General features: G+C 42.6%; 1 protein-coding gene across 3 annotated transcripts in view; it reads right to left on the minus strand.

The window, feature by feature from the left end:
* The window catches only part of rnf220b (ring finger protein 220b), a 27,959-nt gene extending 3,649 nt beyond the window's left edge, over positions 1-24,310 (minus strand). For 2 of the 3 annotated variants that reach the window (XM_034881936.1, XM_034881934.1), the window contains exons 1-10: positions 23,956-24,309; positions 22,072-22,683; positions 5,486-5,612; positions 4,483-4,522; positions 4,302-4,391; positions 3,443-3,488; positions 3,028-3,117; positions 1,044-1,087; positions 626-713; positions 57-153 (exon numbers count right to left, since the gene is read on the minus strand). In XM_034881936.1, the coding sequence (XP_034737827.1) occupies positions 57-153; positions 626-713; positions 1,044-1,087; positions 3,028-3,117; positions 3,443-3,488; positions 4,302-4,391; positions 4,483-4,522; positions 5,486-5,612; positions 22,072-22,663 (1,214 nt within the window). In that variant the 5' untranslated portion in view covers positions 22,664-22,683; positions 23,956-24,309. Of the gene's footprint in view, positions 1-56; positions 154-625; positions 714-1,043; positions 1,088-3,027; positions 3,118-3,442; positions 3,489-4,301; positions 4,392-4,482; positions 4,523-5,485; positions 5,613-22,071; positions 22,684-23,955 lie in introns of all 3 variants that reach the window. The other variant, XM_034881937.1, reaches the window with a different exon arrangement.
* Positions 24,311-25,571: the final 1,261 nt, after the last annotated feature.

Below are 25,571 nucleotides of genomic sequence, written 5' to 3' on the forward strand. Positions count from 1 at the left end.
ACTGTAATCTTCTCACTTTATTATAAACTCAAATATACTGCTGTGTTACAGGATACTGCGCTCGGCCGTACTCCAGAGTATCGTCTCCATCCACGTCCAGGTCTGCATCACTGTCTCGACACTCCTTCATAGACGCGCTTACCAGCACTGCACCTGAGGAGACATTTGTAAAAGAAAAATTAAAACAAGTTTTAATGGTTTAAACAACTGTGGTATGATATGCTTGTAAAAGAACAATGTAGAGAGAGAGAGAGATGTTCTTATTTTTAATTTAAGGTCACAAATGACGTAATACAAACTATAGAATAAGGCAAATTTATTTATCACAAAACGTTATGTGATCTGTTTCTGTCAATCAGCGTGTGACAATTCTGCAGGTCAGAGCTTCCTCCTCGGGTAAGAAAAAACGTTACTTTAATCTAACCTTCAAGGCATTCTGCTCCGCTGTAATCTGGACTGAAAAGTTCAGTGGTTTTTCAACTGTCACTCAGTCACATTACTTACCCTCCACGGAACAAGATCGCACACATTGGTACCTCAATGGCACACACACACACACACACACACACACACACACACACACACACACACACACACACACACACACACACACATTCGTGCTTACCTTTAAACCCTCCCACTATAGACGACATCTGCATCCTTCTCCTCTCATTCCACGCGTCCTGCAATGGCGCTAAGTCCGCTGAACCCTCCTTTAAAACACACACACACACACACACACACACACACACACACATTAACATAAAGTACACAATTTCACTGTCTTGAGGAATTTGTCCATATGCCTCCTGTAACCTCGAGCTACGTATCTACTTCTATGTTTTCATAGCTGTGAACCAATGCCGCCAGTGTTTTCACATGGATACACAGCAAGCGGACTGTGATCCTGATGCTACGTGAACAAAAGCAGTCAACAGTGTCAGGGGGATTGGACCACCGACATTTTCTCAACCCTACATGTTTTAAATATACTGCATGTAGTGTATGTACAAATGTACACTGTACATAGGGAAGAAACACACCTGTCCATCTTCTGGTTTTCTTCTCTTCAGCTTTCCGATCCTGACTGGGAACAGACAGAAGATATAGATGAGATGGTGAAAGATACTATAAAAGCAGGCCACAGTGACTCAAGTCTCTTCACTTGCTATCCATCAAACATAGGATTCAGTTTAGGGTTCTCATTCTCACATACAGATCATTGCATGATCAGTCACCTAGGAGTTTTTTTTTTTTTTTTTAGTACGTTGCACAAAGACCAGGTTGCCTGGCTTTTTTTTTTGCAAGACCAAGTGAGGCTCTTTTGACCTCATCCAAAATGTATACATTTCTAAGTATAGTTACAGACTTCCTTTGTAGTGTGGGTAATACTTTTATACTTTTTTAATATCAAAAAGACAACTTTTATTGAGAAAAGTCTGTCTCTGTATAAGGGTTTTATTAATGCGTACTTTGGTGGTGCATAGGAAATTCTATTAAGATAGTAAGGCTTAGATTTGGATACAAGAACAAGTACAGTAACACACAAGAATAGTAAGCACCCATTTATTGTACCACTGTCATATTATTTTGACATGATGCAGGGATGGTGTTGCAGTTTTAGTTTCTAAGTCAAAAGGAGGGTTCGAAGAAAACATAGTGACTTTTCACCACCCCAACATTTTGTTTTTATTATTTAGTAAGTGTTTAATTTATTGCGACAAAGAAGACAGAAATAAAGAAAGAAAGGAAATGGCGGAAAAACATAATTAATGTTATGCCACAGTGTGATCTTCATGTTAGAGCTAATTTCTTTACTTTTACCATTTAAGTTTTTATTAATTTTCACATTTTAACAACATACAACAATGAAAGTTTCTGGATCATTATGTCTTGTAGTCAAAAAATGTTGCAAAAATATCCACATTTCTATTATGAGTAGTATTAAGTACCATCCAGTTCAGATGAACACATTTGGAACATATTGGGTGGTGTTGATAATGCTGTACTTGAGCTCATCTGACAGCAAGAACATAGTTTATGAGTGGATCAGCTTGTAACACATCACATAACGTGTCAACAACATTCACACACAGATAACCCTGAGGGATTTACGTAACATACGACTGCAATGGATGCAAAATGTTCCTCCCGTCCCCGTCCTGTCATCCTGGGCCCCCCACTTTCCTCTCTGATATAAAAGTTTACATGGCAGAACACCAACTGCACCTTGTCTCCCACTGTGACCTGACTGAATGCAGATTGCATAAGGGACATTAAGTTTTAGGGCCCTCTAATTCCCGTTGGATGACAGTGGCCCCCGAAGGTGGGGGGGGAGGGGGGAGGGGGGGACACACACACAGAGAGCTGGTGGCCGTGACCCGAGTGCTGCCATCCTAGCGGACATAATGAGGGTTAAAGAGACGGTCATAGATGAGGAAAAGCTCATCAAACAGAGAGAGGAGAGAGAGGGAAAGAGAGAGAGAGGTTAATTAATCAACAGAGGAGCCCCCTCCTCCTCCTCCCTTCTCCCTTTTCTTTCCTGACATGTATTTAGAAGCTCATTATGCTGTCCTGTTATAAGGCCCAATAAAGGCTAACAGACCTCGACAGCAATGACAGTTTGAAGAGTTAGCTAAGAGCTGGAGAATCTGGGTCTTAATAACAGTAGTAAGATGTCTGTAGTGTCAGCTGCAGCTTTTATCTGCAAGTCTACATGTCGGTATCGGTGCAGAGACACTATTACATCACTTTTACAATTGTTTCATGATTGCAGAACATAAAAAGAAAAAAATGTTTACGTTTTTATGGTTTATTTATTATATTTTGTTTTATTAATCTTTTTGGTAGCACTTTCTAATAAGGCACCCTTGATAACGGGTGTATGAATTATAAGTGATGCCTCTAAATCATTTAATAATCATTTGCTTCACAGATCGGTTTTAAGAGAGACTGGAGGCAAAACTCAACAGCTGCTCATTCTAGTTCAACGTGATGGAGAAAAACGTGCTTCTCTGTGTTTCTTACCAGCTTGTGTGCAGTCTAGGTGGGCTCCTGCGCTGTGGGGGCGTAATGGGGCAGATTTGACGTAGCACCTGCACCAGCAGAGGTCATCAACTGTTAACATATCAAGAGGTCAAAGTTGAAAGGTTAATAGCTCCTCTGCTCGTGTGGGCGCTAGGCCGGTGTGAGATGGTGTGGGAAAAAGGGTGATATCTGTCCGACTGGCGAGGGGACGGGGACGGGGAGGGGGGGTTGGACGAAACACATGACTGGTCGCAGAGTGTGAACAAAGTTAGTTATAAAAAATTCTCTTAACTCCTTTTTTTTTTTTAAATTCAAAGCCATTTAAAACTGCAGACCTGGAAAAATCTAATGTACTGAGCTTTATTTTATTGTCAACAGCAAAGAAATACATTTCCATCAGCTAGCATCAACGTACCATTTAGTCTTGTTTGTCTGTTGGCCCGCACACGGAGAAATGTCTGCAACAAACAGTAAGTAGGACATCAGAATGTTTCATATTTCACAAAATTTTATATCTTTCATTCACATTTCTACTAGAATAAATAAACAGCAGCGCAGTAGATGACAGTGACATATTAAAACAATGGATAGCTTGACGTGGATAACAATCAACAGCTTTGAAAAGTGCTTTTAGAGTGCTTAACCGACAGTGAAATTACCTTTGTATGCTTACCTCTTCAACTTATTACGCTTAATATTTATTTTATTTAATATGTTTTTTGTGTGTGGATTCTATTCTAAATTGAGGATGTTATATGTTAATACAGTTTATAAAGTCCTTCAAAAGTCCTTGTTTTTGAGCTTTACACGTAAAATTGACTTGACTTGCCACTTGAAGAATCTAGTACTTTTAAGTGAGTGGTTGAGTATTAGCCCAGTATTTGATCAACCTCAGACTATAAAACTGGTGAGTCACCGGCACCACACCAGGTAAAAAACACATTTTTAATATGCTGCTAACCAATAGCTTTCCAGTGTTTTTATAGTGCGTTAATCAAAAGCATCAGTGCACAGGTAATACATATAAAATTCGGATAAAAAATGTAAATACATTTTAAACCATGCTACTGTATTTTAATCCACCACATGTTACAGTTTAACAAATTCACTGTTTCTTTGGCATCATCAGAAAAAACAGGGTGCATTTACCAATTTTTACTTCTACTAAATCTGAGCCCCAGCGGAAATGCACACATGTGTACAGTTATGCCACTCTCTGAATCTGATTCTCCTGATAATTTCATACTGGTTTAGTTATTTTTGAACCTCACCGTGTATCGGTCAGAGTGGACATCTTCAGATGTTCGAGGGGGCGAGGTGGGAGAACCTCCTTCACGCTTGATATGAAGAGAGAGCGAGAGAGACTGAACAGAAAAAAAGAGAAAGAACAGAGAGTCAAAGGAAGGATTACAGCTACTGTGTTCTCTTTAACACACGATGATATCAACTGTTTACCTTTGGGGTCCTCAGGTGGTTGTGCTGCACTGGAGTGACACTGCAGAGAAAAGAGGCAAATAATGCAGAAGTTCACAAGTTAAACAAGCACACACACAAATCAACTTGTTGGTCCAATATAATATACAAACACCATATTGTCTTTGAAATGTCATCTCATAAATAACCTCTAGCTTTATCTTTTCTAAGTCTGTAGTTAACCTCATTTTATTCTTTCTCACTTTATGCCTATCACACAGATACTGTGCGCGCACACACACACACACACACACACACACACACACACACACACACACACACACACACACACACACACACACACACACGCACAGTTTCCCCGTGGGCCAAGTTCAATTTGAAACCATTACTGTCCACGGAGCGGTCGTTAAGCAGATTTGGAGTGTAATGTCTTTATTGGAGGAATCATTCTTCTGGTTTAAGCAGCAGGTAATGTGTGTGGTGAGTGTGTGTGTGGATGTAGGTGTGTGTGTGTGTGTGTGTGTGTGTTTGTGTGTGTTTGTGCGTGCATGTGTGTGTGTAAACCTCTGGTTCTCGTGTGTATGTTATAAACTTTGCTCAAAGCAGCCATTAGCAGGACATTATCCACCCGTTGTGTGATTGGTTGCCTTGAGGCCCGAGGCTGAGATATGAAATATGTAAGGAACAATGAGGCAGCTTGTAAACACCGCGCAGGTGACAGAGAAGACAGGAGATACCACCTGGGGAAAATGAAGATTGGATAGTGTAGTGATGGGGCTACCAAACCTTCATTCGTCAACATTCATTGAGAGTTGAACAGAGATAGGAAATGTTGGACGCAAACAGGAAAAAAATGACAAATGGATAAATGGAGGAAGTGAAACGTTGGGAGAAAATGGCTCAACATATATGTGAAGATGTTCTGCCGTAAGGAGATTGCTTGATAAAAACCACTTTGTGGCATAATGTTAAATAGAGAGTTACTGATTTATAATGTGAATCCTGTGAAATCAGATCATGATACCTGATTTGTATTTGGGCAAGTTTGGTCAACTCCTGCTCCATGTGCTCCTGAAGCTCTCCTGGTCGCAGAATAGACTGGCAGACCGGACACACTGGGGCCTGAGAGTCATACAGACCCTTAACTTTGCCTGCGTAAAGGAGAGTGAGAGAGTTAAAAGGGGTGTTATGGGGAAAACACAAAAAGACAGTTTACTATGCAGAACAATAAAAATATGATTTAAAAAAACATAGTATTGTTTGTATTTTAATAGATAACAGTCAGTAACAAAGGTCTTAAGCTGGACTTAAGCTGGACTTAAGCTGGAGATGACAACCATGACACTGCTGCTCACTAAACTTGTACTAATAGTAAGTGTAGGCTCATTGTAGTTGAGAACAGCCTTCACTGTGTGTCTGTGTGTTCAGTAGACCTATCCGTGCTATTGGCAGAAAGTGTCAGTGAGAGTAAAATAAGGTTACGCACAAGCATAAACACACACAGACTGACTGGTATGGCCCCCTGTTGTCAGTGTGTTGACATCATAGGCTGTCAATAGGAACATTACCCAGGAGGGCCACTCGGCCCATTGGGCCCCACTGATGGATTACTGCCATAACCAGCCAGCTGGGAGCCTGAGGAGCTCTACTATATCAAGATTTTACCTAGTAGATGAGGTGATTTACTCCTGAAAGCCATCAATCAAACAAAGAGAGCTAGTAGGCAAGATGCACCTAATATCCCCTCTCTGCACAGTCAAGGGAAAACAAATGACAAGGCTGGCAATCACAATTTAACACTTTTTAATACAATACATTACAAACAGATTATTAGTTTTGACAATTTCTCAGTTTCCCCTCAGTGAGGAGCATAGAGGACTGAACTTCATTCAGGACCTTATCACCCAAACACTTTTCCCCAGCTCCATTTCAAATGACCAGCAACATGACAAGCTCAGACGCTGTTGCTGTCAGCAAGTGCTGCACCCTGAAATTAGTTGAGCTATGAGCCCCCATAATGAGGAACCAAATAGGACAAAATGGCCTCTAAATAAAACATGGAGTGGAAAAGAGAAAGCAGAGTCAGGTGTCCTTGGGAGAATGACAGCTTTCCTGGTTTCCGCCCCCCCCCCCCCCCCCCCCCCCCCCTTCCCCCTCTGTCTCTCACGCCTTTTTTTGCATCCCCTCGCGGAAACCTAAATGACTTTTCCCGACACGCATCGAACGTTCCCGAGCTTTCTGCGCTCTGCCGCCCGGAACATGGAGGCATCAGTAAACAATGAAATCTCTGGGCTGAAATTGAATTTATAACCACATTACCTGCACAGATAACGTCTCCGAATGGCGCCGCGATAAGAGCAATGGGATTTGATTTTCAGGTGTTTTATTGGTCCACTTTTTGGATAAGCCCCCCTCTTCCAACTACAGCATCTCCCCCACTCTTCACCGCTTCTCCACACAAACATCAGATTTAATGGTGTGGAAGTGGGCTTGCTTGAATAAATGGATGGATGTGTGTGTGTGTGTGTGTGTGTGTGTGTGTGTACATACTTTTGCTGAAGCCTGACTCTGTGCATGTGCTGTGTTCTCATAAGTGACAGTTGTTGGTTCATGACCACCTTTTCACACATCTCCATCCCCCTGATGCCCTCCACCTCCACCCACATAAACCCTGTCAGTATCAGTCAGCCTCAGCCCCTCTTTAGCCTGGGGGGTCTTAGACACACAACAGGGGGCTGTAAAACCTGCCTGTGGGGCTTGTTAACTGTTCCCTCACTACGGCAACTGGCTCGGATGGATTGGCCCTCTTTCACCGGGCTGTGCAGACTTTGACTGGGTCATCTCCTAAAGGATTCACTCTCTCTGTGTCTCTGATTGTTTCCTTTTTCTGTCTTTGTGTCTCGCCAGTTCAGGACCTCCTTTCCTGGATGTCTAGCCTTTGTCCAGCTGCCATTTGCTCTCTTCACTTACTGTTCCCACTTTGGAGGAAGCTTCTTTGGCTACAGTCAAGTCTTGTTCCGATGAAAAAAAATCAGTGAGGCATAATTTCTTCTTTTCTCTATTTTTTGGTTACTTTAAAGTTGCCTAAACTATTTTCATAATCAGTTTACAATAGCGCTTGTATGTACAAATGGAAACCCTAAGAAAGTGATTGTCATGGAAAAATAATATGTGCACAATATATTGTCAGGAAGGAATCCCACAGATGAGCATGATGAGCATGCTGAATACAATCTCTCATCTCCCTGTGGATTAGAAAAGAACACACCCCTGGGGCAAATTACTCATTAGGGCGCCGCGATATCTCTCTGCCCTGTCCTACCTATCAAGAGCATCATGAGATAGTAAAGTTCATGTTTTGAATCAAAACAAGATATCGCCATCCTTGTTGTCCCTATTGTATGAGTGATGCTCAAATCCTGTAGTTCTGCATCAAGACGTGGACTGTGATCTTCTGCGTTCAGTGCTCGCCACGGCAACAGAGAGATCAGAATCCCGCTGACAAATCCTTAAAGCATTGAGTTCCCCCGAGGGCCTGGGTAATGGCCGATGCCAGCGCCCATATGACGGCTGCCAGTTCTGCTGATGCAGACGGAGCAGAGATGCCTAACGTGACCTTTAGTGAATGCCACATCACATCAGGCCTGGATGTCACCCGCTGACATTATGCTGGGGCATGAAAAGGCTGTTCTGCAGGGGAGACATGGTGACGAACATCCCCCCGGTGACAAACCTGTGGACGTGGTATAATTCTGATTGACGTGAGGAGGATTGGATGGCTTTGAATGGCAGTGGACGTAAAAGTGAGCATCCAGGGGAGGATGTGGAGCTTGTTTTGCGTTGGCTAGGTCTGTTTTTCTCTGTGTTCACTGGCGATAAAGTGCTGAGACAACTCACTCCAAATGGCATCATTATCCCAATCATCAAACAATTCTCTAAGCACATCAGAAATCCCTCTATAAAGTCATAACAAGCACAGACTCTATATAACCAGTAGGCATGTAGAGATTGGCAGGGGGAGAAAAGTTAACGCTTGGCGGCTTACACTGCAGTAGTGGGTTGAGTAGGCAGGTCCTTGGCACACTTTCAGAGGAGATGGAAGGCTATAAAAGCCATTGGCTCCTGCCACACCTGTACCCCACCCTATCCCTAGGCCTGCTTCCTATTTAAAAGCATCACATGCAGGATATTAGTCAGGGTTTTTTGCCGTCTGTGAGGTAGAACTAACCTCTGAAGCACAGGGGGGAGAAGGGAAAGTATGCAGGCCGCCGTTTGTTTTTTATTGGGGAAATAATGGCCTATTGAGAGGTAGGGTATTTAATGGGCAACATAATAGGCCCTGTAGTAACACATCTGCTATGAGCAGAGTCATTTCCTCAGCTTTCAAAGGCTGCTGCTCTAGCCTTTGAAACAGCAAGTTTAGTTGCTTTTGACTTACTACGTCTAGATATCTGCTTTTTATTAATTGCAGGATTGCTACACCGGTGATACGCAAAATGTGCTGCTAGGCTCCATGTTCAATCCTAACCACATTCAACGGTCAATGAAGGCACACTCCCTCTTCTGGCTTGACCTCAAATCCCTCACCGTCCAATCTTATTCCAGCATCCTTCAAAAATATCCCTCCTACTTTGCAATCAGTTGTGTTTAATATATTAACGACACTCACTACAACCACCGCAACCTTTGGGCCTTGCACAAATCAATGCCTCGTTAGACCACTAATGATCATTCATTGACTAATAAGATCTGTATCAACCTCTTGTAGAACATTGATTGGCCTTTGGCCTCTGTAGTGCTGTGCACATTACGTGGACAAAGGGAGATGGCAGCTATAAGTCCTGGGGAGTCAGATGATGAAAAAGCTCCTGGTGGGAATGGACAGGAATCCTAAACCCCAAATAGACTCATTCCGAAGCACCTCAGGCCAAAGCCCTTTTCTTCTGCCCTACAGATCAATGGACATAACCTCTGTGAAAACAGGTCAATCACCACACAAACCCCCAATTTCTCTACCTCTCGTTCTTTCTCTCTCTCATCTTCTCCATTAGTCACTACAATTGCTCCATCAGGTGCGGGCGTGACTCGGCATGTATGTGTCCAATCATCTCGTTGATGGAGAACGGACTGGGTAGCTGTGTGACTGTGTCCCGTTGAACGTATTTCCCTTCTCAGGACCTCAGGGCAAAGATCGAATCCTGTCTCCGCTTCACTCCAACCAATCAATCTAGCCCTCATTGAGATGCATGGCTCAATGATCTTTGATTGTGACTTACAGATTGGAGACAGGGAACGGAAGTCATGGGGGAAAGTTAGGACTGTCCTTGGGTATTTGCGATAATATAAGGCTACTTATAAGCCACCTCATATTTGCAGGTCTATTTGAAGAGATTTGTTCTGAAATATCTGAAAAACCTCAGGTCTGATGATTGCTGATGGGGCTAGAGCTTAATTAAGTTGTTTTATTATGTTTGCAACATTAATGAACACTAGAAGTCCTCACAGATCCACTTGGTTCTTTAACTGAGACCCAATCCAAGATCTGAGTTAGATGGGGTCCAAATTGTATTCAGCCTAACTGGGTCAGGTAGGGTTCCATTTTAAAGTTGCCACTATCTGAGTAGATCCAAGGAAACTCGCTATCAGCAGGGTGAGGTGAAGGGTGTGAACTTTGGAAAAATTGGGAGAAAATACAAAATTGTTTTTCCCAAATAGTGGATAAAAATGACAAACAAGTTAGCTTCTCTATTCCGTCTGTTAAGGTCCTGTTTGGGCATTGTGGATCAGGTCTAATTATTTGTTCTGACTGTTCTTGGGTTTCTTTGGGAATCGGGTCTCCAAAATCATGGACCCATGGAGACCTACCTGTTTCAAGTTCTACTTCTCTCTTTTCTCATTTAAACTGTTATCTATCTACTGTCAGTAGTTATGATCCTCCAAAAGCTGAGATGTAATCAAGCTCATACTCTGGGCAGCAAATCCCAATTCAGACTTTGACATTCGTTTGCTGACTGCTGTCTGTCAAAGTCAGTGCAATTCCATTGGATCAAAAGCCGCTGACAGCGGACAGAAACAGAGATGTTCACCGGTTGCCTGTCACTCACTCTGATGCCATCAACCTGCAGTGGCAAGACAGACGGAAATATACAGAGATCCAACTCTGTCACACTATATCATACACTCAGCAGGACTCAAACCTCTCTCAACACACTTCAGGCAACCAATTGCCATAATCGATTTAACCAATAAAAGTTTAACTTAAGTTTGTTTTTGCCAGGAGGGAGACATTTTTTTTGGTGAACACCAGTTACATATTCATCCCATTTAAAGGATTATACAGTCTGTTTTGGGTTTAAAAAAAATCTACCACACTTGGAGTTTGTTAACACGATTAAACCCAAAAGTATTGATCAAACTGAAAAACACAAGTGTGTTTCTGTTAGCTCATCAAAAGACGCCATTTTGCAGTTAATGGCAACGTCAACGCCCTGCTTGTTAGCATTTTTAGCAGCAATGAAACCAATTGGCACAAAAAACTGCAAGTTTGTTGGGCCTCAATGACTATTTTCCTCTGGAAGTAAGTAACTCATGGACTCATGTGTAAGCCTGCTGTGAGGTATTTATATTTTATGAACAGGTGTGATTGCCGCAATATATTTTCTTTTTCTTTTAGTATGTGAATGGGAGTTGACGCAAACTTCTTGATTAAATTATAAAAATGATTTCTGTCATGATCGTGTCAACGTCTGTGTATGCGAGTGCATGTGTGTGCATGCGTGTATTTGTGTGTGTGTGTGTGTGTGTGTGTGAGAGAGAGCGAGAGTTCATGTTTAAGTTAATGTTTATGCTGTTGTTTATGTTGTGCCAGTCATTTTCATCTTCCTTTAATGTATGTTATCTGCTTTGACAAAATAGGCAATTTTTTGTCATGCCAATGAAGCTCTATAAATTTAAAGAGAAAGAGAGAGCACGAGAGAGAGAGAGAGAGACATCAAAATGCTACATTGACAGATCACAATCCCTCATTAGAAGGTAATTAGATTGGCTCCAAAACTACAGATCACTATTACCCGGCCCACTGATTAATATAATAATCTCTGTGTGTGTGTGTGTGTGTGTGTGTCTTTATCTCGCTCTCTCTTCTCATCGTCTCCTCATCACTTCTCTCTCTTTTTCTTTTCCCCTCTCGCTCTTTCTTTCAATTAGTGGTTAATAAGGAGAAAATCAGTGCATCGCTCTGTTGCTTGCACCAAGTACTCAACTTTATAAACAGTCTTGGACAAACAGTGTGTGATTGTGTGTTGAACTCACCAAAAAGTTTAATTATACAAGGACTCATCTGTGGTGGTACTACAACAACTATAACAGACTATAAAAGTGAGTTCTACTATGTATTTTATTAGCTGTGATCATTTTCTTACAGCAGTATCCAAAAACAGAGAGAGCTCTACTCCTGGATGCTGTTTTTGGTGTTTTGTCTGCTTCTCCATCATCGAGGGATGTTCTATACTTCACAAAAAAGCCTTGAAAATAAAATTCACAACTGAGCTTTTTGCACCAAGTAAGCGACTGCAGTGCCAACTCTCACACGTTCAGTTCTGAAGGCACAAGCACCAGCACTCTGTCACATGCTCTTAAACTCCCAAAGGAAACATCATGCTGCATTTTTGGCAAATTCAAAACAACGAGACTTATTAAGTGGAAAAGGGAGTGCTTTGAGCACATCCACTAACAGTGAATGTTTTTTAGCAAGGCAAAACTTTTCATTTACTGTGTTCTTATTGCTGCTATCAGGTGCACGAGGCACATTCAAAAAATTCAAATGACTTTTTACTTTTTTGAGATTACCTAAAGGTTTTCTGAACCAACATTTTTTTAATAACAGTGCTTGTCACTGTTTTGCCAGAAGTCCATGACAATAATAAAAATGCACCATAACACTAAAAATGCCTGAATATCAAACATACTACATTATTTGCAGGTGCGCGGTGATGGAAGGCTGTCTCCTGTGGACGCGTGGCCAGTTTAGTTGTTATTACTTACAATACCTCACGGTGGCGCCAGAAACAAAGCACTTTAGCTTTCACATGTTTTGAACTACATTTTCCTTCACAGCCGGTAATTTGGGATAGCTAACACCCACCTGCCTTCGCCTCACACACCTGTCCCACATATACTTTGTGTAGTGCAGGTGAGCAGCGGAAGCCTTAGCCATTAAGAACACGCTAATACACTTCAAACAAAATCTTAATTGTTGTGTTTCCCTTGCAGGCAATATGCGGGGTAATGACAAAAAAAAAGCCCCGCATTGGATCTCAATCGCAGTGGTAACAGGGGTCCAGTCAGAACTTTTTGGACACCACCTCACAGCGCCCCTCCCTCTAGCCTCATAAGCAGGTACTATCAGAGATAAACCATCTGCCACCCCCCCCTCCACTCCTCCAGATAACATCTGATACTGTTACAAACCGTGTTGACTGCTGCTAGTACATGAGGACCACAAGCACCTGGTGCTTTGTGATACACCTGTGTTTGGGTTAGTCACACTCCCTAAAGGATGTTATTGTGTCTGCCTGGATGAGCAAACAATTGAGGAAGATGAAGATTGTTTTATCTTCAAATAGTGGAAAGGTACAGATGATTGAGCAGCTTATCTTTGGTAACCCACACACAAAGGAAAGGGTTGAATCGGCATTAAAAGCACTGAGCTTTGAGGATTACTTCATATTAAAAGTTGCAGACATCTCAGAGGAAAATTTTCTTTCATTTTAAAAACAATATCTAGGGAAAGCATTTGTGTAAACATAAAAATAATCATTTTTAGCAGATGTTTTAATTTTCCTAGAAAGGTTTTGGATGTACGTACAGCATAAGGAGCAGGTTACACTATGATTTGCATAAAAGTATGAATGTTGTGCGACAAAAATTCTTGTGGTTGCCGACATTTTCTGTTATTTTCTGCCAACTTTAAGGATGTTACAGTAAAGTTACTGCAAGATCTAATTTGTAAACTCTGTTTCATATGTAAGCGAGAGAGCGACGGTCCCTCAGAGAGGATAACAACATGTAACAAATCCAACAACACCACACACCAGAGCTTACCAAAATGAATTAATGTTGATGGCATTAGTTAGTTCTAAAAAAATTGTAACATCATGAACTTTACAAGCAAACATTTGTTGCAGGGTTGTTGTGTTGGATTCAATTAGATTTTACAATATTCAAGTTATTGTGTCCCATCCATGTGATGGAATAATTTCAATTGTTCATTAACATGTTTGCAAGTATGCTGTCTAAATGCTGAAATCTATTGTGTGATTTGAACTGCAAACAAAAGGGAGCAGTAAATAATTATTTTAGTTGTTTTCCTTTGAGGATAAAGGGCACAGAATCCCTGCATGCTGTGTGTGGTATCCCAGCACCAGACTGACTTCACTCTGCCCTGAAGTCTTGTTGAGAGAAAGATATATTAGGCTTTAATACAGCACTCTGAGTGGACGGGAGACCCTCCCCATCAAAGCAGAAATCACTGTTGCTGATAGTTTTATTTTGTGTGTGTGTGTGTGTGTGTGTGTATGTGCATGTGTGTTTGTGTGTAAGTAAGTGTGTAGGTGGATTTGTCAAAGAGCAGGTATGAAGTGAAACTAAGACTGTGACTGTTATGCACACATTGTAATAGATTGTGTGTGGGAAAGAAGAAGGGTGAGAGGGTAGGAACGTGTGTATCTGCTCATGTACATATTGTTTGCACACACCGCCTGTGTAGCCACGGTGAGCGCAGCGCAGTGTGAGCCCCCGTCGATACACCCCTCCGATCTCCCCTGTCAGCAAACACAGGAGAACAAAGAGGCCTGTGGCAGCGCCAGCGGGTATAGATCTTCTCCCCTGTGTTCTCGCTCAGCAGGGTCACACAGGAGCCGCTCACAGTTCAATCTCCTCCACTTGACTGATCAGGAGCTTTCAGCCACTAATAATGAGACTGGACCCTCTCCAGTCAGCAGGATCCTGAACCAGCCCACCCAGAGTAAAACTACCCCAAGTCCATGAGTCCACTCTGATACAAGGAGCTATTTATAATATCCACATAAAACTAATTAAAAGCAATTATTGGTTATAGACATTATTGGTTAAAGCCCCTTAAAGTCAAAGTTAACAAGTTAACAAACACTGTTAGTACAGAGGCACTGATTCAATGTGTGTGATATCGAATTTACACTAAAATATGTTTGTATGAAAGTTAGCTTTACTAAAATACCCAAAAGTATTCATCTTCAATCTTACAACCGTTATACCGCCATGAGGAACAACTATGGATCACCATGTAGAATTAAAATATTAAGGTGCTACAATACAAAAAAAAATTTTTCCAAGGAGGACTTAAGCTGATTGACTACAAATTTCTATAAATAAAAGATAAGTATTGTATGTTTTTTGTGGACTGGCAATGTCTCTGAGAACAGGGTACTGTAAAAGGACATTAACATTTCCTTTAAAATTCACATTGTGATTAAAGAAATGATTTAGCATTACAATCAGTTCAGGTCAAAGAGTTTCAACACATCACCCAGCGTAGAATTTTTGTCCTATCAGTGCAGATTTTGAAAATTAAATCTGACCAGTACTACCCAAAATTATGTTGGTGTAATTTTAGTTTGGAATGGAACGCTTCATAAAATAAAATAAAAACTTGCAGTTGATTTTCTACAATTAAAGACAATTTCTATTTTTTCCATTTCCTTCTAATAATGTCCAACATTTTCCAATGAAAAAACTTTTAAATTCTAATGGAATTCTGTTAAAACTGCCATGGAAACTTGATTAACACTTTCAGCTCACTATGAACTGGATTTTCAGTGTTAAAGTTGCTGTATGACTTTTCTTAAATGAAACTCTGCTCCAGTAGCATATCAACTTGATGTGTGATAATGGTGTAATTTGCACTGGAACAACACAGCATGTATCCCATAATCATTGAGTGATTGATTTGTAGTAGCACTAATAGGGTCCCAAACGAAACAATAGGATGTGTAAAGCAGAGTCCCTGCTCTTACTCAGCCTCACAGTCTCGCAGCGGGCCTGCTGAGCGCTGCCTGTGTGGTCTGTGGGGACAATTAGCACAATCTCCATACTAATAGCAGCCTGTAATGGACACTGCTGAGCCTGCCAGCCACTGTGTGTGTCTGTGTGTGCCTGTGTTTTTGCATATACACGTGTGTGTGATGGAATGTTTGCATACGCGCATATCCTTCAGTGTGAGTGTCTTCCTGTGTGTAGTTGAAGATCTGCCTGCCCTCTGGTGTGTGTGTTAAGTGCACAATGAGTTCCTGTGTGTGTGTGTGTGTGTGTGTGTGTGTGTGTGTGTGTGTGTGTGTGTGTTTGTCTGCCTTACCAGTGTATATGTGTGTAAGTAGCCAGTAGCCTGTATTTTACTGAGTTGAACCCCCACCCACCCCCTTTGCTTGCGGCTCTAACCCTGATGCGCGGCTACTCATTAGCACCATAATAAAGAGTTGAGACGACACGTAAAAGGTTATATACTGCTGGACTGCTGTTTTCCTATCAATTATCAGGCCTGTGATTTATAGCCCGGACCCAATGCTATTCTCTGTGGAGAATTGGGGGAGTGTTTACACCCCTACACAGCGTGGAGTAAGGGGTCAATCCTGGCAAACTTTGACCTTTAAGGCAGGGGTGCACCGGCCCTGATGGGAGTCTGCAAACAGCTACGCAGGACTGGAAGTGACTAAATCGATCAATAGAGCTTTAAGGATGCACGTGTAAGTAATCTGTACTGATTCATGTGTTCCATGAAGTGTCACATGGTTACATTCGTGACTTTCTCTCAAAGTGTCAGAATTCTAAATGTACTGCTTTAGAGGAAACTATTGAGTGTCTGTTATATAGGGAACAGCAAATGAGTCCATTGTCTAATATTTTTGTTCTTTCACCCAAACTGTTCTACTTTTCTTTAGATTCAAAAACATTACATAAAAATGCACATTCAATAATCTACAATGTCTACCAATCCTGTTTATGAAGCCACTGAATGATGTCGGAACGTCATGTATTTGGAACGAAAGCTATATCACGCCTGGCATGCCTTTGACATATTAGCTTTTGTCAAGCTCCTCCACAGCTGGGAGACTTGCAACAAGCACAAGTGACATGCTGTAATGAGATCTGTGTGTGACACAAGGCAAACACACATACTGTATATCATATATATATATATATGATTGTGTGTCTGCCATCCAGGCATGCAGGATTGGTGTGGTCTTGCTGTCTATCTGCACTGCTCCTCAGCAGCATGTGTTTAACCCCAGCATTTGGCCTCCCTGCCCTCTCTATCTGCCTGACTGATTTGTTAGGCTCTGGGGACAGGACGGAGGATGTGAGTTTGTGTGTATGTGTGCGTAAGGAACATGCATTTCACTCTACAGAATAAACCCTCTGCCTTTACTCCAAGACTTTCACAGGCACACACACACATACACACACACACACAGACACACAAAAACCAGGTCTTTGATGTGAGATCAGAGACAGCCGGGATGCAAGTCGATCAGGTGCGTAGAGAGAATGGAGAGAGTAAAAGAAGGAAAGATGGCCTCTGTTAAAACAAGGCAGTTGTTTTAACGACCACTGGGCCCTGAACTCATTATGACCCTTTTTCTCTCTCTTTATCTGTCTGTCTGTCTTTCTCAACACACTCGAGCCTCCCTCTGTCTCTTTACACAGAAGCAGCGCTGTTCGTGTGGGCCGATCACAGTAGGCGCTGGAGGCAGATGCAGCGAATACAAGATGTGTTATGACTCATGTTACGGCAGAACAATCTGTTGACCGTCTAACAGGTGCTAATGCTCACACAAAAAGACCCCTACTCATACACACAGATGTCCCCATGCTACTGTAAAGGCCCACTGCTAGACTTATAGAAATCCTGTCTGTCTCTGACAAGCTGTGTGGTCCACAGCCTGACACGCTGAAACCAATAAAAAATACAGCGGCCTGCATGGAGACCGTAACACACAGATACAAACACTAAATCCACAAATACACAATCATTTGGAGTGCCTGGTAGAGTGTGCACCCCTGTACAAAGGCTTAGTCCTTGTCGCAACGGCCGTATTTTCACCTCCGACCTGCGGCCCTTTGCTGCATGTCATTCCCTTCTCTCTCCCCTTTCACATCTAATATTAATAATAATAATGAAGCCCTAAAATATCCCAAAACATTATAAAAGAAAAAAAACAATCATATATATATAAAACCACAAGATAACACGTAAATCTAACTACATAAGGAAAAAAATGTTCCCTCTCCCCAGCCCTTATAAGATGAAGGGAAAGGAAATAAAACGCCAAGAAGAGTTTCCCCTCCTGCCAGGATGAAAGCCTCTTTTACTTGGGAGAACATTAGGAGAACAAACCACCATCACAACAGGAGGGGGAACAGTCAACCGCGGCGTGCTCTCACATCAAACACAACCACCATTAATATTGTAATTCTTCCTCCCCGAGTGCTTGAAATCAAGAACAAGACTTCCAATGTGGTCAGTAAGAGAATGAACAACACGCTGCACTATGCAAGGCTGTCAAGTAAAATGGCCAAGTGTTTTTTTTACTTTTGATTTCTTATAAAAGTGTGTTTGTGACAGATCACACTGACACAAAATCACAGAACAGAAGGAACATAAAAAAGAGTCATAAGCATATGGTGAGTGTGACTGTTGATGCATGGAGTGCACTTGCAAGTCTTACTGATAAGAGGGAAAATACACCCTGGGAATAATAGCGGGCAGCGTACTATATGTGTATGCATGAGCATTGAGTGGTTGCTATTGATCTCCTGTGGCCCGCCAATGGGATGTAAACACTGTGTCTTTCAACAGGAAGCTCCACTCAATACGAGCAGCCGTCAACAACTGCTACACAGCGAACAGACACCCTTATCAAATCAGCACAGATAGAGAGATAGTATGTGTGTTTGTGTGAAAGGGAGCAAGATGTCAATGTAGCATACACACTTATATGCACAAATAGGTGTATGAAAAACACGCACACACATGTACTGCCATGCAATAACATCATTTTGATTATTTTACTGATTTAATGACTAAATGACCTCAAACCCCTGACAGCAGTAATATACTAAGATCATAGTCACATCCATCTAAACAGCATACACCGTCCTTCAAACACTCACACACACACACACAGAGCATATAAGCTGTGTCTGGATCAAGCTCATACCCATCAAACCTCACCACAGAGATAAGCCATGTGTCAAATCTAAGATTAATCTATTTAATATTGATTATTTTCGGGCAAGCACTAGTCCGCTAACAATAACCAACCAACACTTGCACTCTGAGCGCCTCTGGTGGAGAATTCTCAATATTTTTTAAGCGTACACGTTTTCCCTTTATTAACTTGCTGCAAGATTTCTTTTTCTCTCAGGTGAAGATTTGGCAAGTTTCTCTGCCCTTTCTTATCTCAGTGAGGAAAGCCTTTGATGCACAGGTTTTGTTGTGGTGAAGAGTTCTGTCCATGTAAAATGCCTGCAGATTCAACATTAGTCTATTAAATATCTATCCTGTGTTACCTTACCAAAGTGGGGATGGGACAAACGTCTCTTTTACGCGAGTTGGTTCAACCGGACGGTCGATGGTTTGCCTACCGAGTTGATGGATTCGGTCACCGGTCACCAGATTCGAAACGCTAGCTGGCCACTAACATGAATATGTTCACATGCTTAACTGTTAATGTTGGCGACAAACATTTGTGAAACGGGGCGCTGACACCATATCAGTATGAGCACTGCTCACAGATCTTTTTTTGTGAAACTGGCTCCATGTAAGCCCCTTATTTGTTTCTAAAAGGAAAAAAAAAAAGAAGGAGGTGAGAAAGCTGTGTTAAATGGGTGAACTCACTGATATAAAAGGCTACTGCCAATTGGACAAAGGTTGACCATGTTTTTTGTTTGGTGGCCTTTGTGGATCTGTTTGTCTACTCTGCAGGTGAAAGGTTTTCACTTTTCTGTTAGCCATAACCAGGAGTAATGCTCGATACGTCACAACACGGTGGCTTCCAAACATCTGGCTCTAGTTATCACAGCTCCCACTCGGCTTTGCCACCACGATACAGACTTTCACCCACAAATGTGCACACATCACGTTTGTTTTGCCACGCCACTCCCCCGGTTTCCCCAACTCGTGTTTTTGGTAAAATGCCATTTTAGTTCCAGCTCAAGCCTGCGGCGGAAAGCATCTCCCTGAGGAAAATAAGCATGAGTCGCTCCACTGAAGACATCTGCCCTTTGAAAGCGAGCATGGCTGTTTGAACAGATGTCAGAGCACACCGTGCATCTCAGACGTTCCCTGATAAAACAGAGACGAGTCTGGGAGGGAGAATCAACAGAAGACAGACAGTAAATGGACAAAAGGCGACGTCCACTGGCAATAATGGGAAAAGGTGCCCTCCCCGCATGTTGTGTAGACTGACAAGGAGCAACGACAGGAACTACAGCACCTAGTCACCTGTGCTAAGAACTTGGAGACCATGTGACATGGTCTCAAAAAGTCAAATGCAATTTTTTTGTTATTTAGAAAGGTTTTGATTCATTCAGAGGACAGCTGACATAAGCAACAAGATTTCACTTCAGGTTCAAAGTTACTTCAACAAAGTGCAGGTATATGTAGTTGAGCGTTGGCGGCCACAGTGCCCAGGGAACTCCAGCTTTGAGGCCAGTGTTTTGCTTAAAGGAAGTGTCAAGCATATTCCTAATGTCTGACATAGAGGCCGAAGCACTTGGAGTAAGAACATACAGCCACAAGGAGAACACATAGCCCAACACAGAAGGTCATTTCAATTAAGAAGTAAACTTAAAAAGTAGGTTTTTAAGGTTTAGTTTGTACTCGTGAGTATTTGCATTGACATCGCTGCAGCTGTATGCAAGCAGTAGACACACTCTCACAACCCAAGAAGATTTCAAGCTTAACAGTTAAGACTTTTGGTCCTGAAGTGACTGTCTGTTACCCAGTCAAGAGGAACAAGTGTATGTCAGACTTAGAAAAGCGCTGGGAGCTCAATTGCATTAAAGCTCTTAGTTTGCCTGAGCTCCAATCTAATTGGATAAAGCTGGAAAAGCAGCTTCCAATGTGAATCAATTTTTTTTCTTCCTCAAACACATTTTTTTTTGGAGGAGAGATGCTCCCCATGTTCCATCCCTGCCCATCTTTTGTCCTTGTCAACATTCCCCAAATGAGATTCCCAAAATCAGGAGGTGAGGGGAGCGTGCATGCACGAGTGCACAGAGCAAACATTGTCAGACAGACACACCTCTCACACCAGCATGCTGGCTGGCATCGCTTTCCTTTCCTGTCCTTATTAAAATTCCATATTGAGATTCCTTCCTGCCACTCCGCCTCCCTGGCCCTGTCACTCAGACACCAACCAGCGACAAAATCAGCAAGTTTTAACAAAGACACACACATATGCATAGAGACACACACGGCACACAATCCAAACTTTTCTTAAGACAACTCGTCCCTGCTCCCGCCCTTTATGTGTGGGATGAAAGTTTCCTTTAGGTGATATGTATGAGAGCGTGTATAAGCGTCTCCCTCTCCATCTCATGCCCCCCCTTCTCATTGTCATTATTTTCTATGGTGTCCCCCTCTGATCTGCCGAGCCTTTGGGTGCTCTCTCTCCTCTCTCTGTCTTTCTCTGGTCCCTTTCATCTGTCAGGCGCTCCCCTTGGCGACCGCCACTGAGAGGGTTTGATTTCCCATCATGCCTAGCATTGCCTCCCTGACTCTCGCTCCCTCTCTCCCCACCCCTCTCCCTCTGAGGCGAGTGTTGTGCCCCCGCGTCGTTGGGCAATTATCCCCAGGAGTAATGAGGAGCGGCTCACCCTCTGCGGCGCACTGACTGACACCTCTCCCACTCATTTGTCAACAAATCAGACGGCTGGTGTGGGCGGCCATATTGAGCTGAGGGTTGTCGTTGGGAAGCTCAGGCGGAGGCGCATCGGCGCGTCTCTCTCTCTCTCCCTCTCTCTTTTTCTCTATCCTCCTCCATCCCTTCCTCTGTATCTCTGCCACCTCGTTATCTCTGACAGGGTGTCATTCGTTCCAACTCTCACTCCTCCTATGTCAACCCGCCACACGCTCCGATGTATTTGTGTTTCTCAGCCGCCAAGAAAAGTCTGACTTCCAATAGGCCTAATGGTCATATGTGGCTAATGATCACTAAGCAGAATAAGTGACAGTATTCAACTTATTTGTGTCAAAGTTGATCACAGCCAGTCGCTGTAAACACTTTGTACAAATGCGATGAAGACCACAGTGAAAAAGGGGAAATATTTTTATATGCGTCTTTACTCACAAAGGCTCCTTTCAATTTGTTACCATTTGTCGCTGCAGCTGTAGAGGATATGTGAATCTCATCTGCCGTGTCATGTCAGGCTGTGCAAGGTCTTTGATGTGTCAATTAAAATGTATGTTTCAATGGATGCGAGATGTGAGATGGGTGACTGTGTGTGAGCTTTACATGTGCCATGCTTGTTTACATACCAAAATGTTTCTGTGAGTAGAGAGTGTGTACTCACTGTGCTCTTTGCGCTCCTCCGGGCTCGATGAAGCCTCGCCGTCAGACAGCAGGCCAGACATGGAGAACAGCTTCCTCCCTGAGTCCTCCACAGCTTTGAGGGATCCTCCCGGGGAGCCAAAGTCAAACTCCCTCCCCTCCACCTCTGGAAAGCAGCTTTTCAGCCTCTTGGCAGGGGTAAAAGCCGACTGGTAAACCCCCGACTCCCTCTCCTCTTGCGGGGAGGAGAAAGGTCGAAAGGCGCCCACTCCGCTGTGGTTGAGCATGCTCAGGGTGGAGCAGTCCAGGTTCGGAGGAGTGAACTGGTGGTGGAGGTGAAGCAGGGAAGCTGGGAAGTCTCGGGAGGGAAATGTGCCTGACATGGGGCCCTGGCGCTGATACATGGAGGTGAAGGTGTAAGAGGCTGAGGGGAAGGGGAGGTGGAGGTCCTTCTCAATGGAAGTGGGGACACCGAAGGGCCTCTGCGCTTGGCAGGGGACGGAGGCGTCTCGGCCGGCCTCGGCAGTGGAGGCGAGGACCATCAGGGCGGGGGAGGCCAGTGGAGCTGGCAGATAGGAGGGGCTGTCCATCTTGAAGGGGCGGTGGAGGTCCATTCACCTCCCTGTCAGTGGTCCTGAGGAAAGGAAGAGCAACCACACAAGGTCAGTCAGGTGGAGAAGGCTGAGCTACAACAGGACATGACAAGAAAATACAATTAGGTTTCAAAAGATAATCTACTTCAGGTTCTTTTTTCTGTCAAATGTGGCATTCAGTTTTCTTTCTTTATACCATTACTGGATTGTGATATTTAATTTGACTTATCATATGAATGAATAGAAAGTTGGATCCAGGCTAACAATTTATTTCTTCGTTTTGTTAAGTTTAGAGGGATTTTTTTTATCCCCAACGCCAAAAAAACACACCCAGTTGCAACTCCAGAGGCATTTTTACAATTAAAGTTTTGGACTAATTTCAATGGAAAGGAGTTGGAGAAGGCCTACTGTGCCTGTTAATAATTACAACGGAATGAATTGCCAGTAAAACACACACGTAGTGGAAGCCTGAAAAAGATACATTTGATAGTGAGGTATACGCCATTAGATGTGGGGAAATCCTTCAAAGTAGAATAAAAGAACGATCCCTCTTTTTTTTTTCTCTGTAATGAATGAATTTCCTCAGTAAATCAATCAATTGTAAATAATGTCAATCGTGCACAATAAAATCAAATACGAGGTGGGCCCTTTTAAGTAATATAAGCATCCAGGAATAAAAAGCTTTTCAACATTTCTGTTGTAAAATGTAAAAAAAAAAAAACCTGCACATCCCCACCTAATGATTAAGTTGGTTTAATTATTTAAAATATTACGAAACTGTTTACCAAAAATATATTAGAATCGGGGCGAGAAAAAAACAGCTTCATCTGGTTCACTGTTACTTAAACTGAATTGTAATAAATAGACAATGATGAAATAAGAAAGTAAAGTTTAGGCCCACTGGTTCACCGTCAGTCTGTTCCACTTAATGAACCTAAACATGCTAAATTAAGGAAGAAAATTAAAGTTTGCACAGAGTTTCAGACTTCATCGACTTAAGACACTACACCTAAAGAATTGGAAAATGTATATAGATACAGTATATGTTGCAATGAGGTGAAAATTCAGCGACTTTTGACACAATCTAAAACGCAAAGGTCAAGATTTGACACTGTTATGTCCCAAGAATTCAGATTTTCTCAAAGTCTTAACATCGTTTCAAACCCAAGAACACAAGCTCCTTCACTTCAGAATAAAAACTAAGCTTCTCGTCCGACAGAACACATGGCAATTAAAAAAAAAAACAATAAAACAATTAAAACAAATGAAGCTGTAATCATTTGTGTTGTCACGCGGCATCAGCCGGCACTTACCGTGAAGGAAGCGAGATTTATTTCGCCGTCAAGCAACTCTCTCCCTCTCTTTCAACTTCTAATTTCAAGGCACTTTCTCCCGGTCGCGCAGGAAAGAGAGAAAAGAAGAAGAAGGAAAAAAAAAGTCTATATATTGAAACGTGCAGCTGCGGCAGCGTCGGCTCCCCCGGTCCTGCTCCAGATGTTCCGAGTGTTAACAGTGAGTTAGCGCTGAGACGTGCGGAGTTCAGAGAGGTGTAGTCGCTGCGTTTCTGGGCTGGATCAGGGCATCAGTGAGTGGACTGGCTGCGGGTCGGTCTGACTCTGTTGGTCTCTACTTCATGAGCTCCGTGTGACAACCCCCCCCCCCCCTTCTTTCCCTGCCCTCTTTCTCTGTAGCCTCTTCCCCCCTTCCTTCTCCGCTGCTCTCTCCCCATGAGACGCGCCGCCTGCGATGGACACATTGAATTTCTTGCCCTCACTGGATATGTTAGTGAAATTGAATCAAAAGATAAAACACAGTATTCAATTTTACCAAAAATAAGAAAAACTTTCTTCCATAGATAATGTACCATCATATTCTATTGAATAAAACAAAAAAAACTCTTGGTAAAACGTTGTCTATTATTTCTTATAACGATTGTGACTTTTACAAGAATTACACCTGTACCTTAAAATTTGGAGGATAACATCCACCAAACATATCCATATTATGGCCATGCATGCACTATATTAATTATTTTTACCATAAAATGTTTAAATTCAGGGCATTCTACAAGTTAACCCACTAAAGTCATCACTTTCACTGTGTGTGTGTGTGTGTGTGTGTGTGTGTTTGTGTGTGTGTGTTACTGGAGTTATCCTCAGTGGCTTGCTGAGCCCGTACAGTCTCCAGCATGTCTGATTGACACTTGGGAACATTCCCTTTTGATGAGACACAATGCAAACCAATGGTATTATTTGTCACAGATAATCTGCTTTCAACTCCAACACATTACACCCAGCGTAATATCTGCATTATTCATATCTGATTTCCAGCATATTGTCAGAAAACACATCTCAGTGCGCCACAAATCAGCCCAAATCACTCTTAATTTGTTTTTATCGGTATTGGTATTGCTTAAAGACTTTTTGAAATAATGTAATTGAAATAATTCCTTATTCCCCCGAGCCAATCCAGAGGCTTTACACTGCTAATCTAATGTGACACGCAATTTCCGTCTCTCAGACGATTGCTTCCCCTCAGGTCCCTGTCTTTAATGAACAGCCATTTGGCTCTGAGCCTGTGTGTGTGTGTGTGTGTGTGTGTGTGTGTGTGTGTGTGTGTGTGTGTGTGTGTGTGTAAGATAGGAAATGAGTGAATTAGGGATATCACAGCCAAGAAGAAGACACAAGAGGATGCTTGTGGGGAGACCTAGCTCGGAATCAGTGGGGTTTAGCGTGCTAAGTCAGCCTGACAACAAACTGGATAATTGGGATATAAAAATAAATATTGACTCTCTTGCCTACATTACAAGACTGAGGAGAACCATGATTTAGCCTGGACACTTCCTCTGCCCTTGAGATGGAGGTTCCGTGTGAGCCGCTTCCTCTCGCGCCTAAAGACAGCCGGTTGGTGAGGAGGTGGAGGGCCAGAC

Source organism: Etheostoma cragini, chromosome 9 (genome assembly GCF_013103735.1).
Source record: "Etheostoma cragini isolate CJK2018 chromosome 9, CSU_Ecrag_1.0, whole genome shotgun sequence".
Taxonomy (NCBI): Eukaryota; Metazoa; Chordata; class Actinopteri; order Perciformes; family Percidae; genus Etheostoma; species Etheostoma cragini.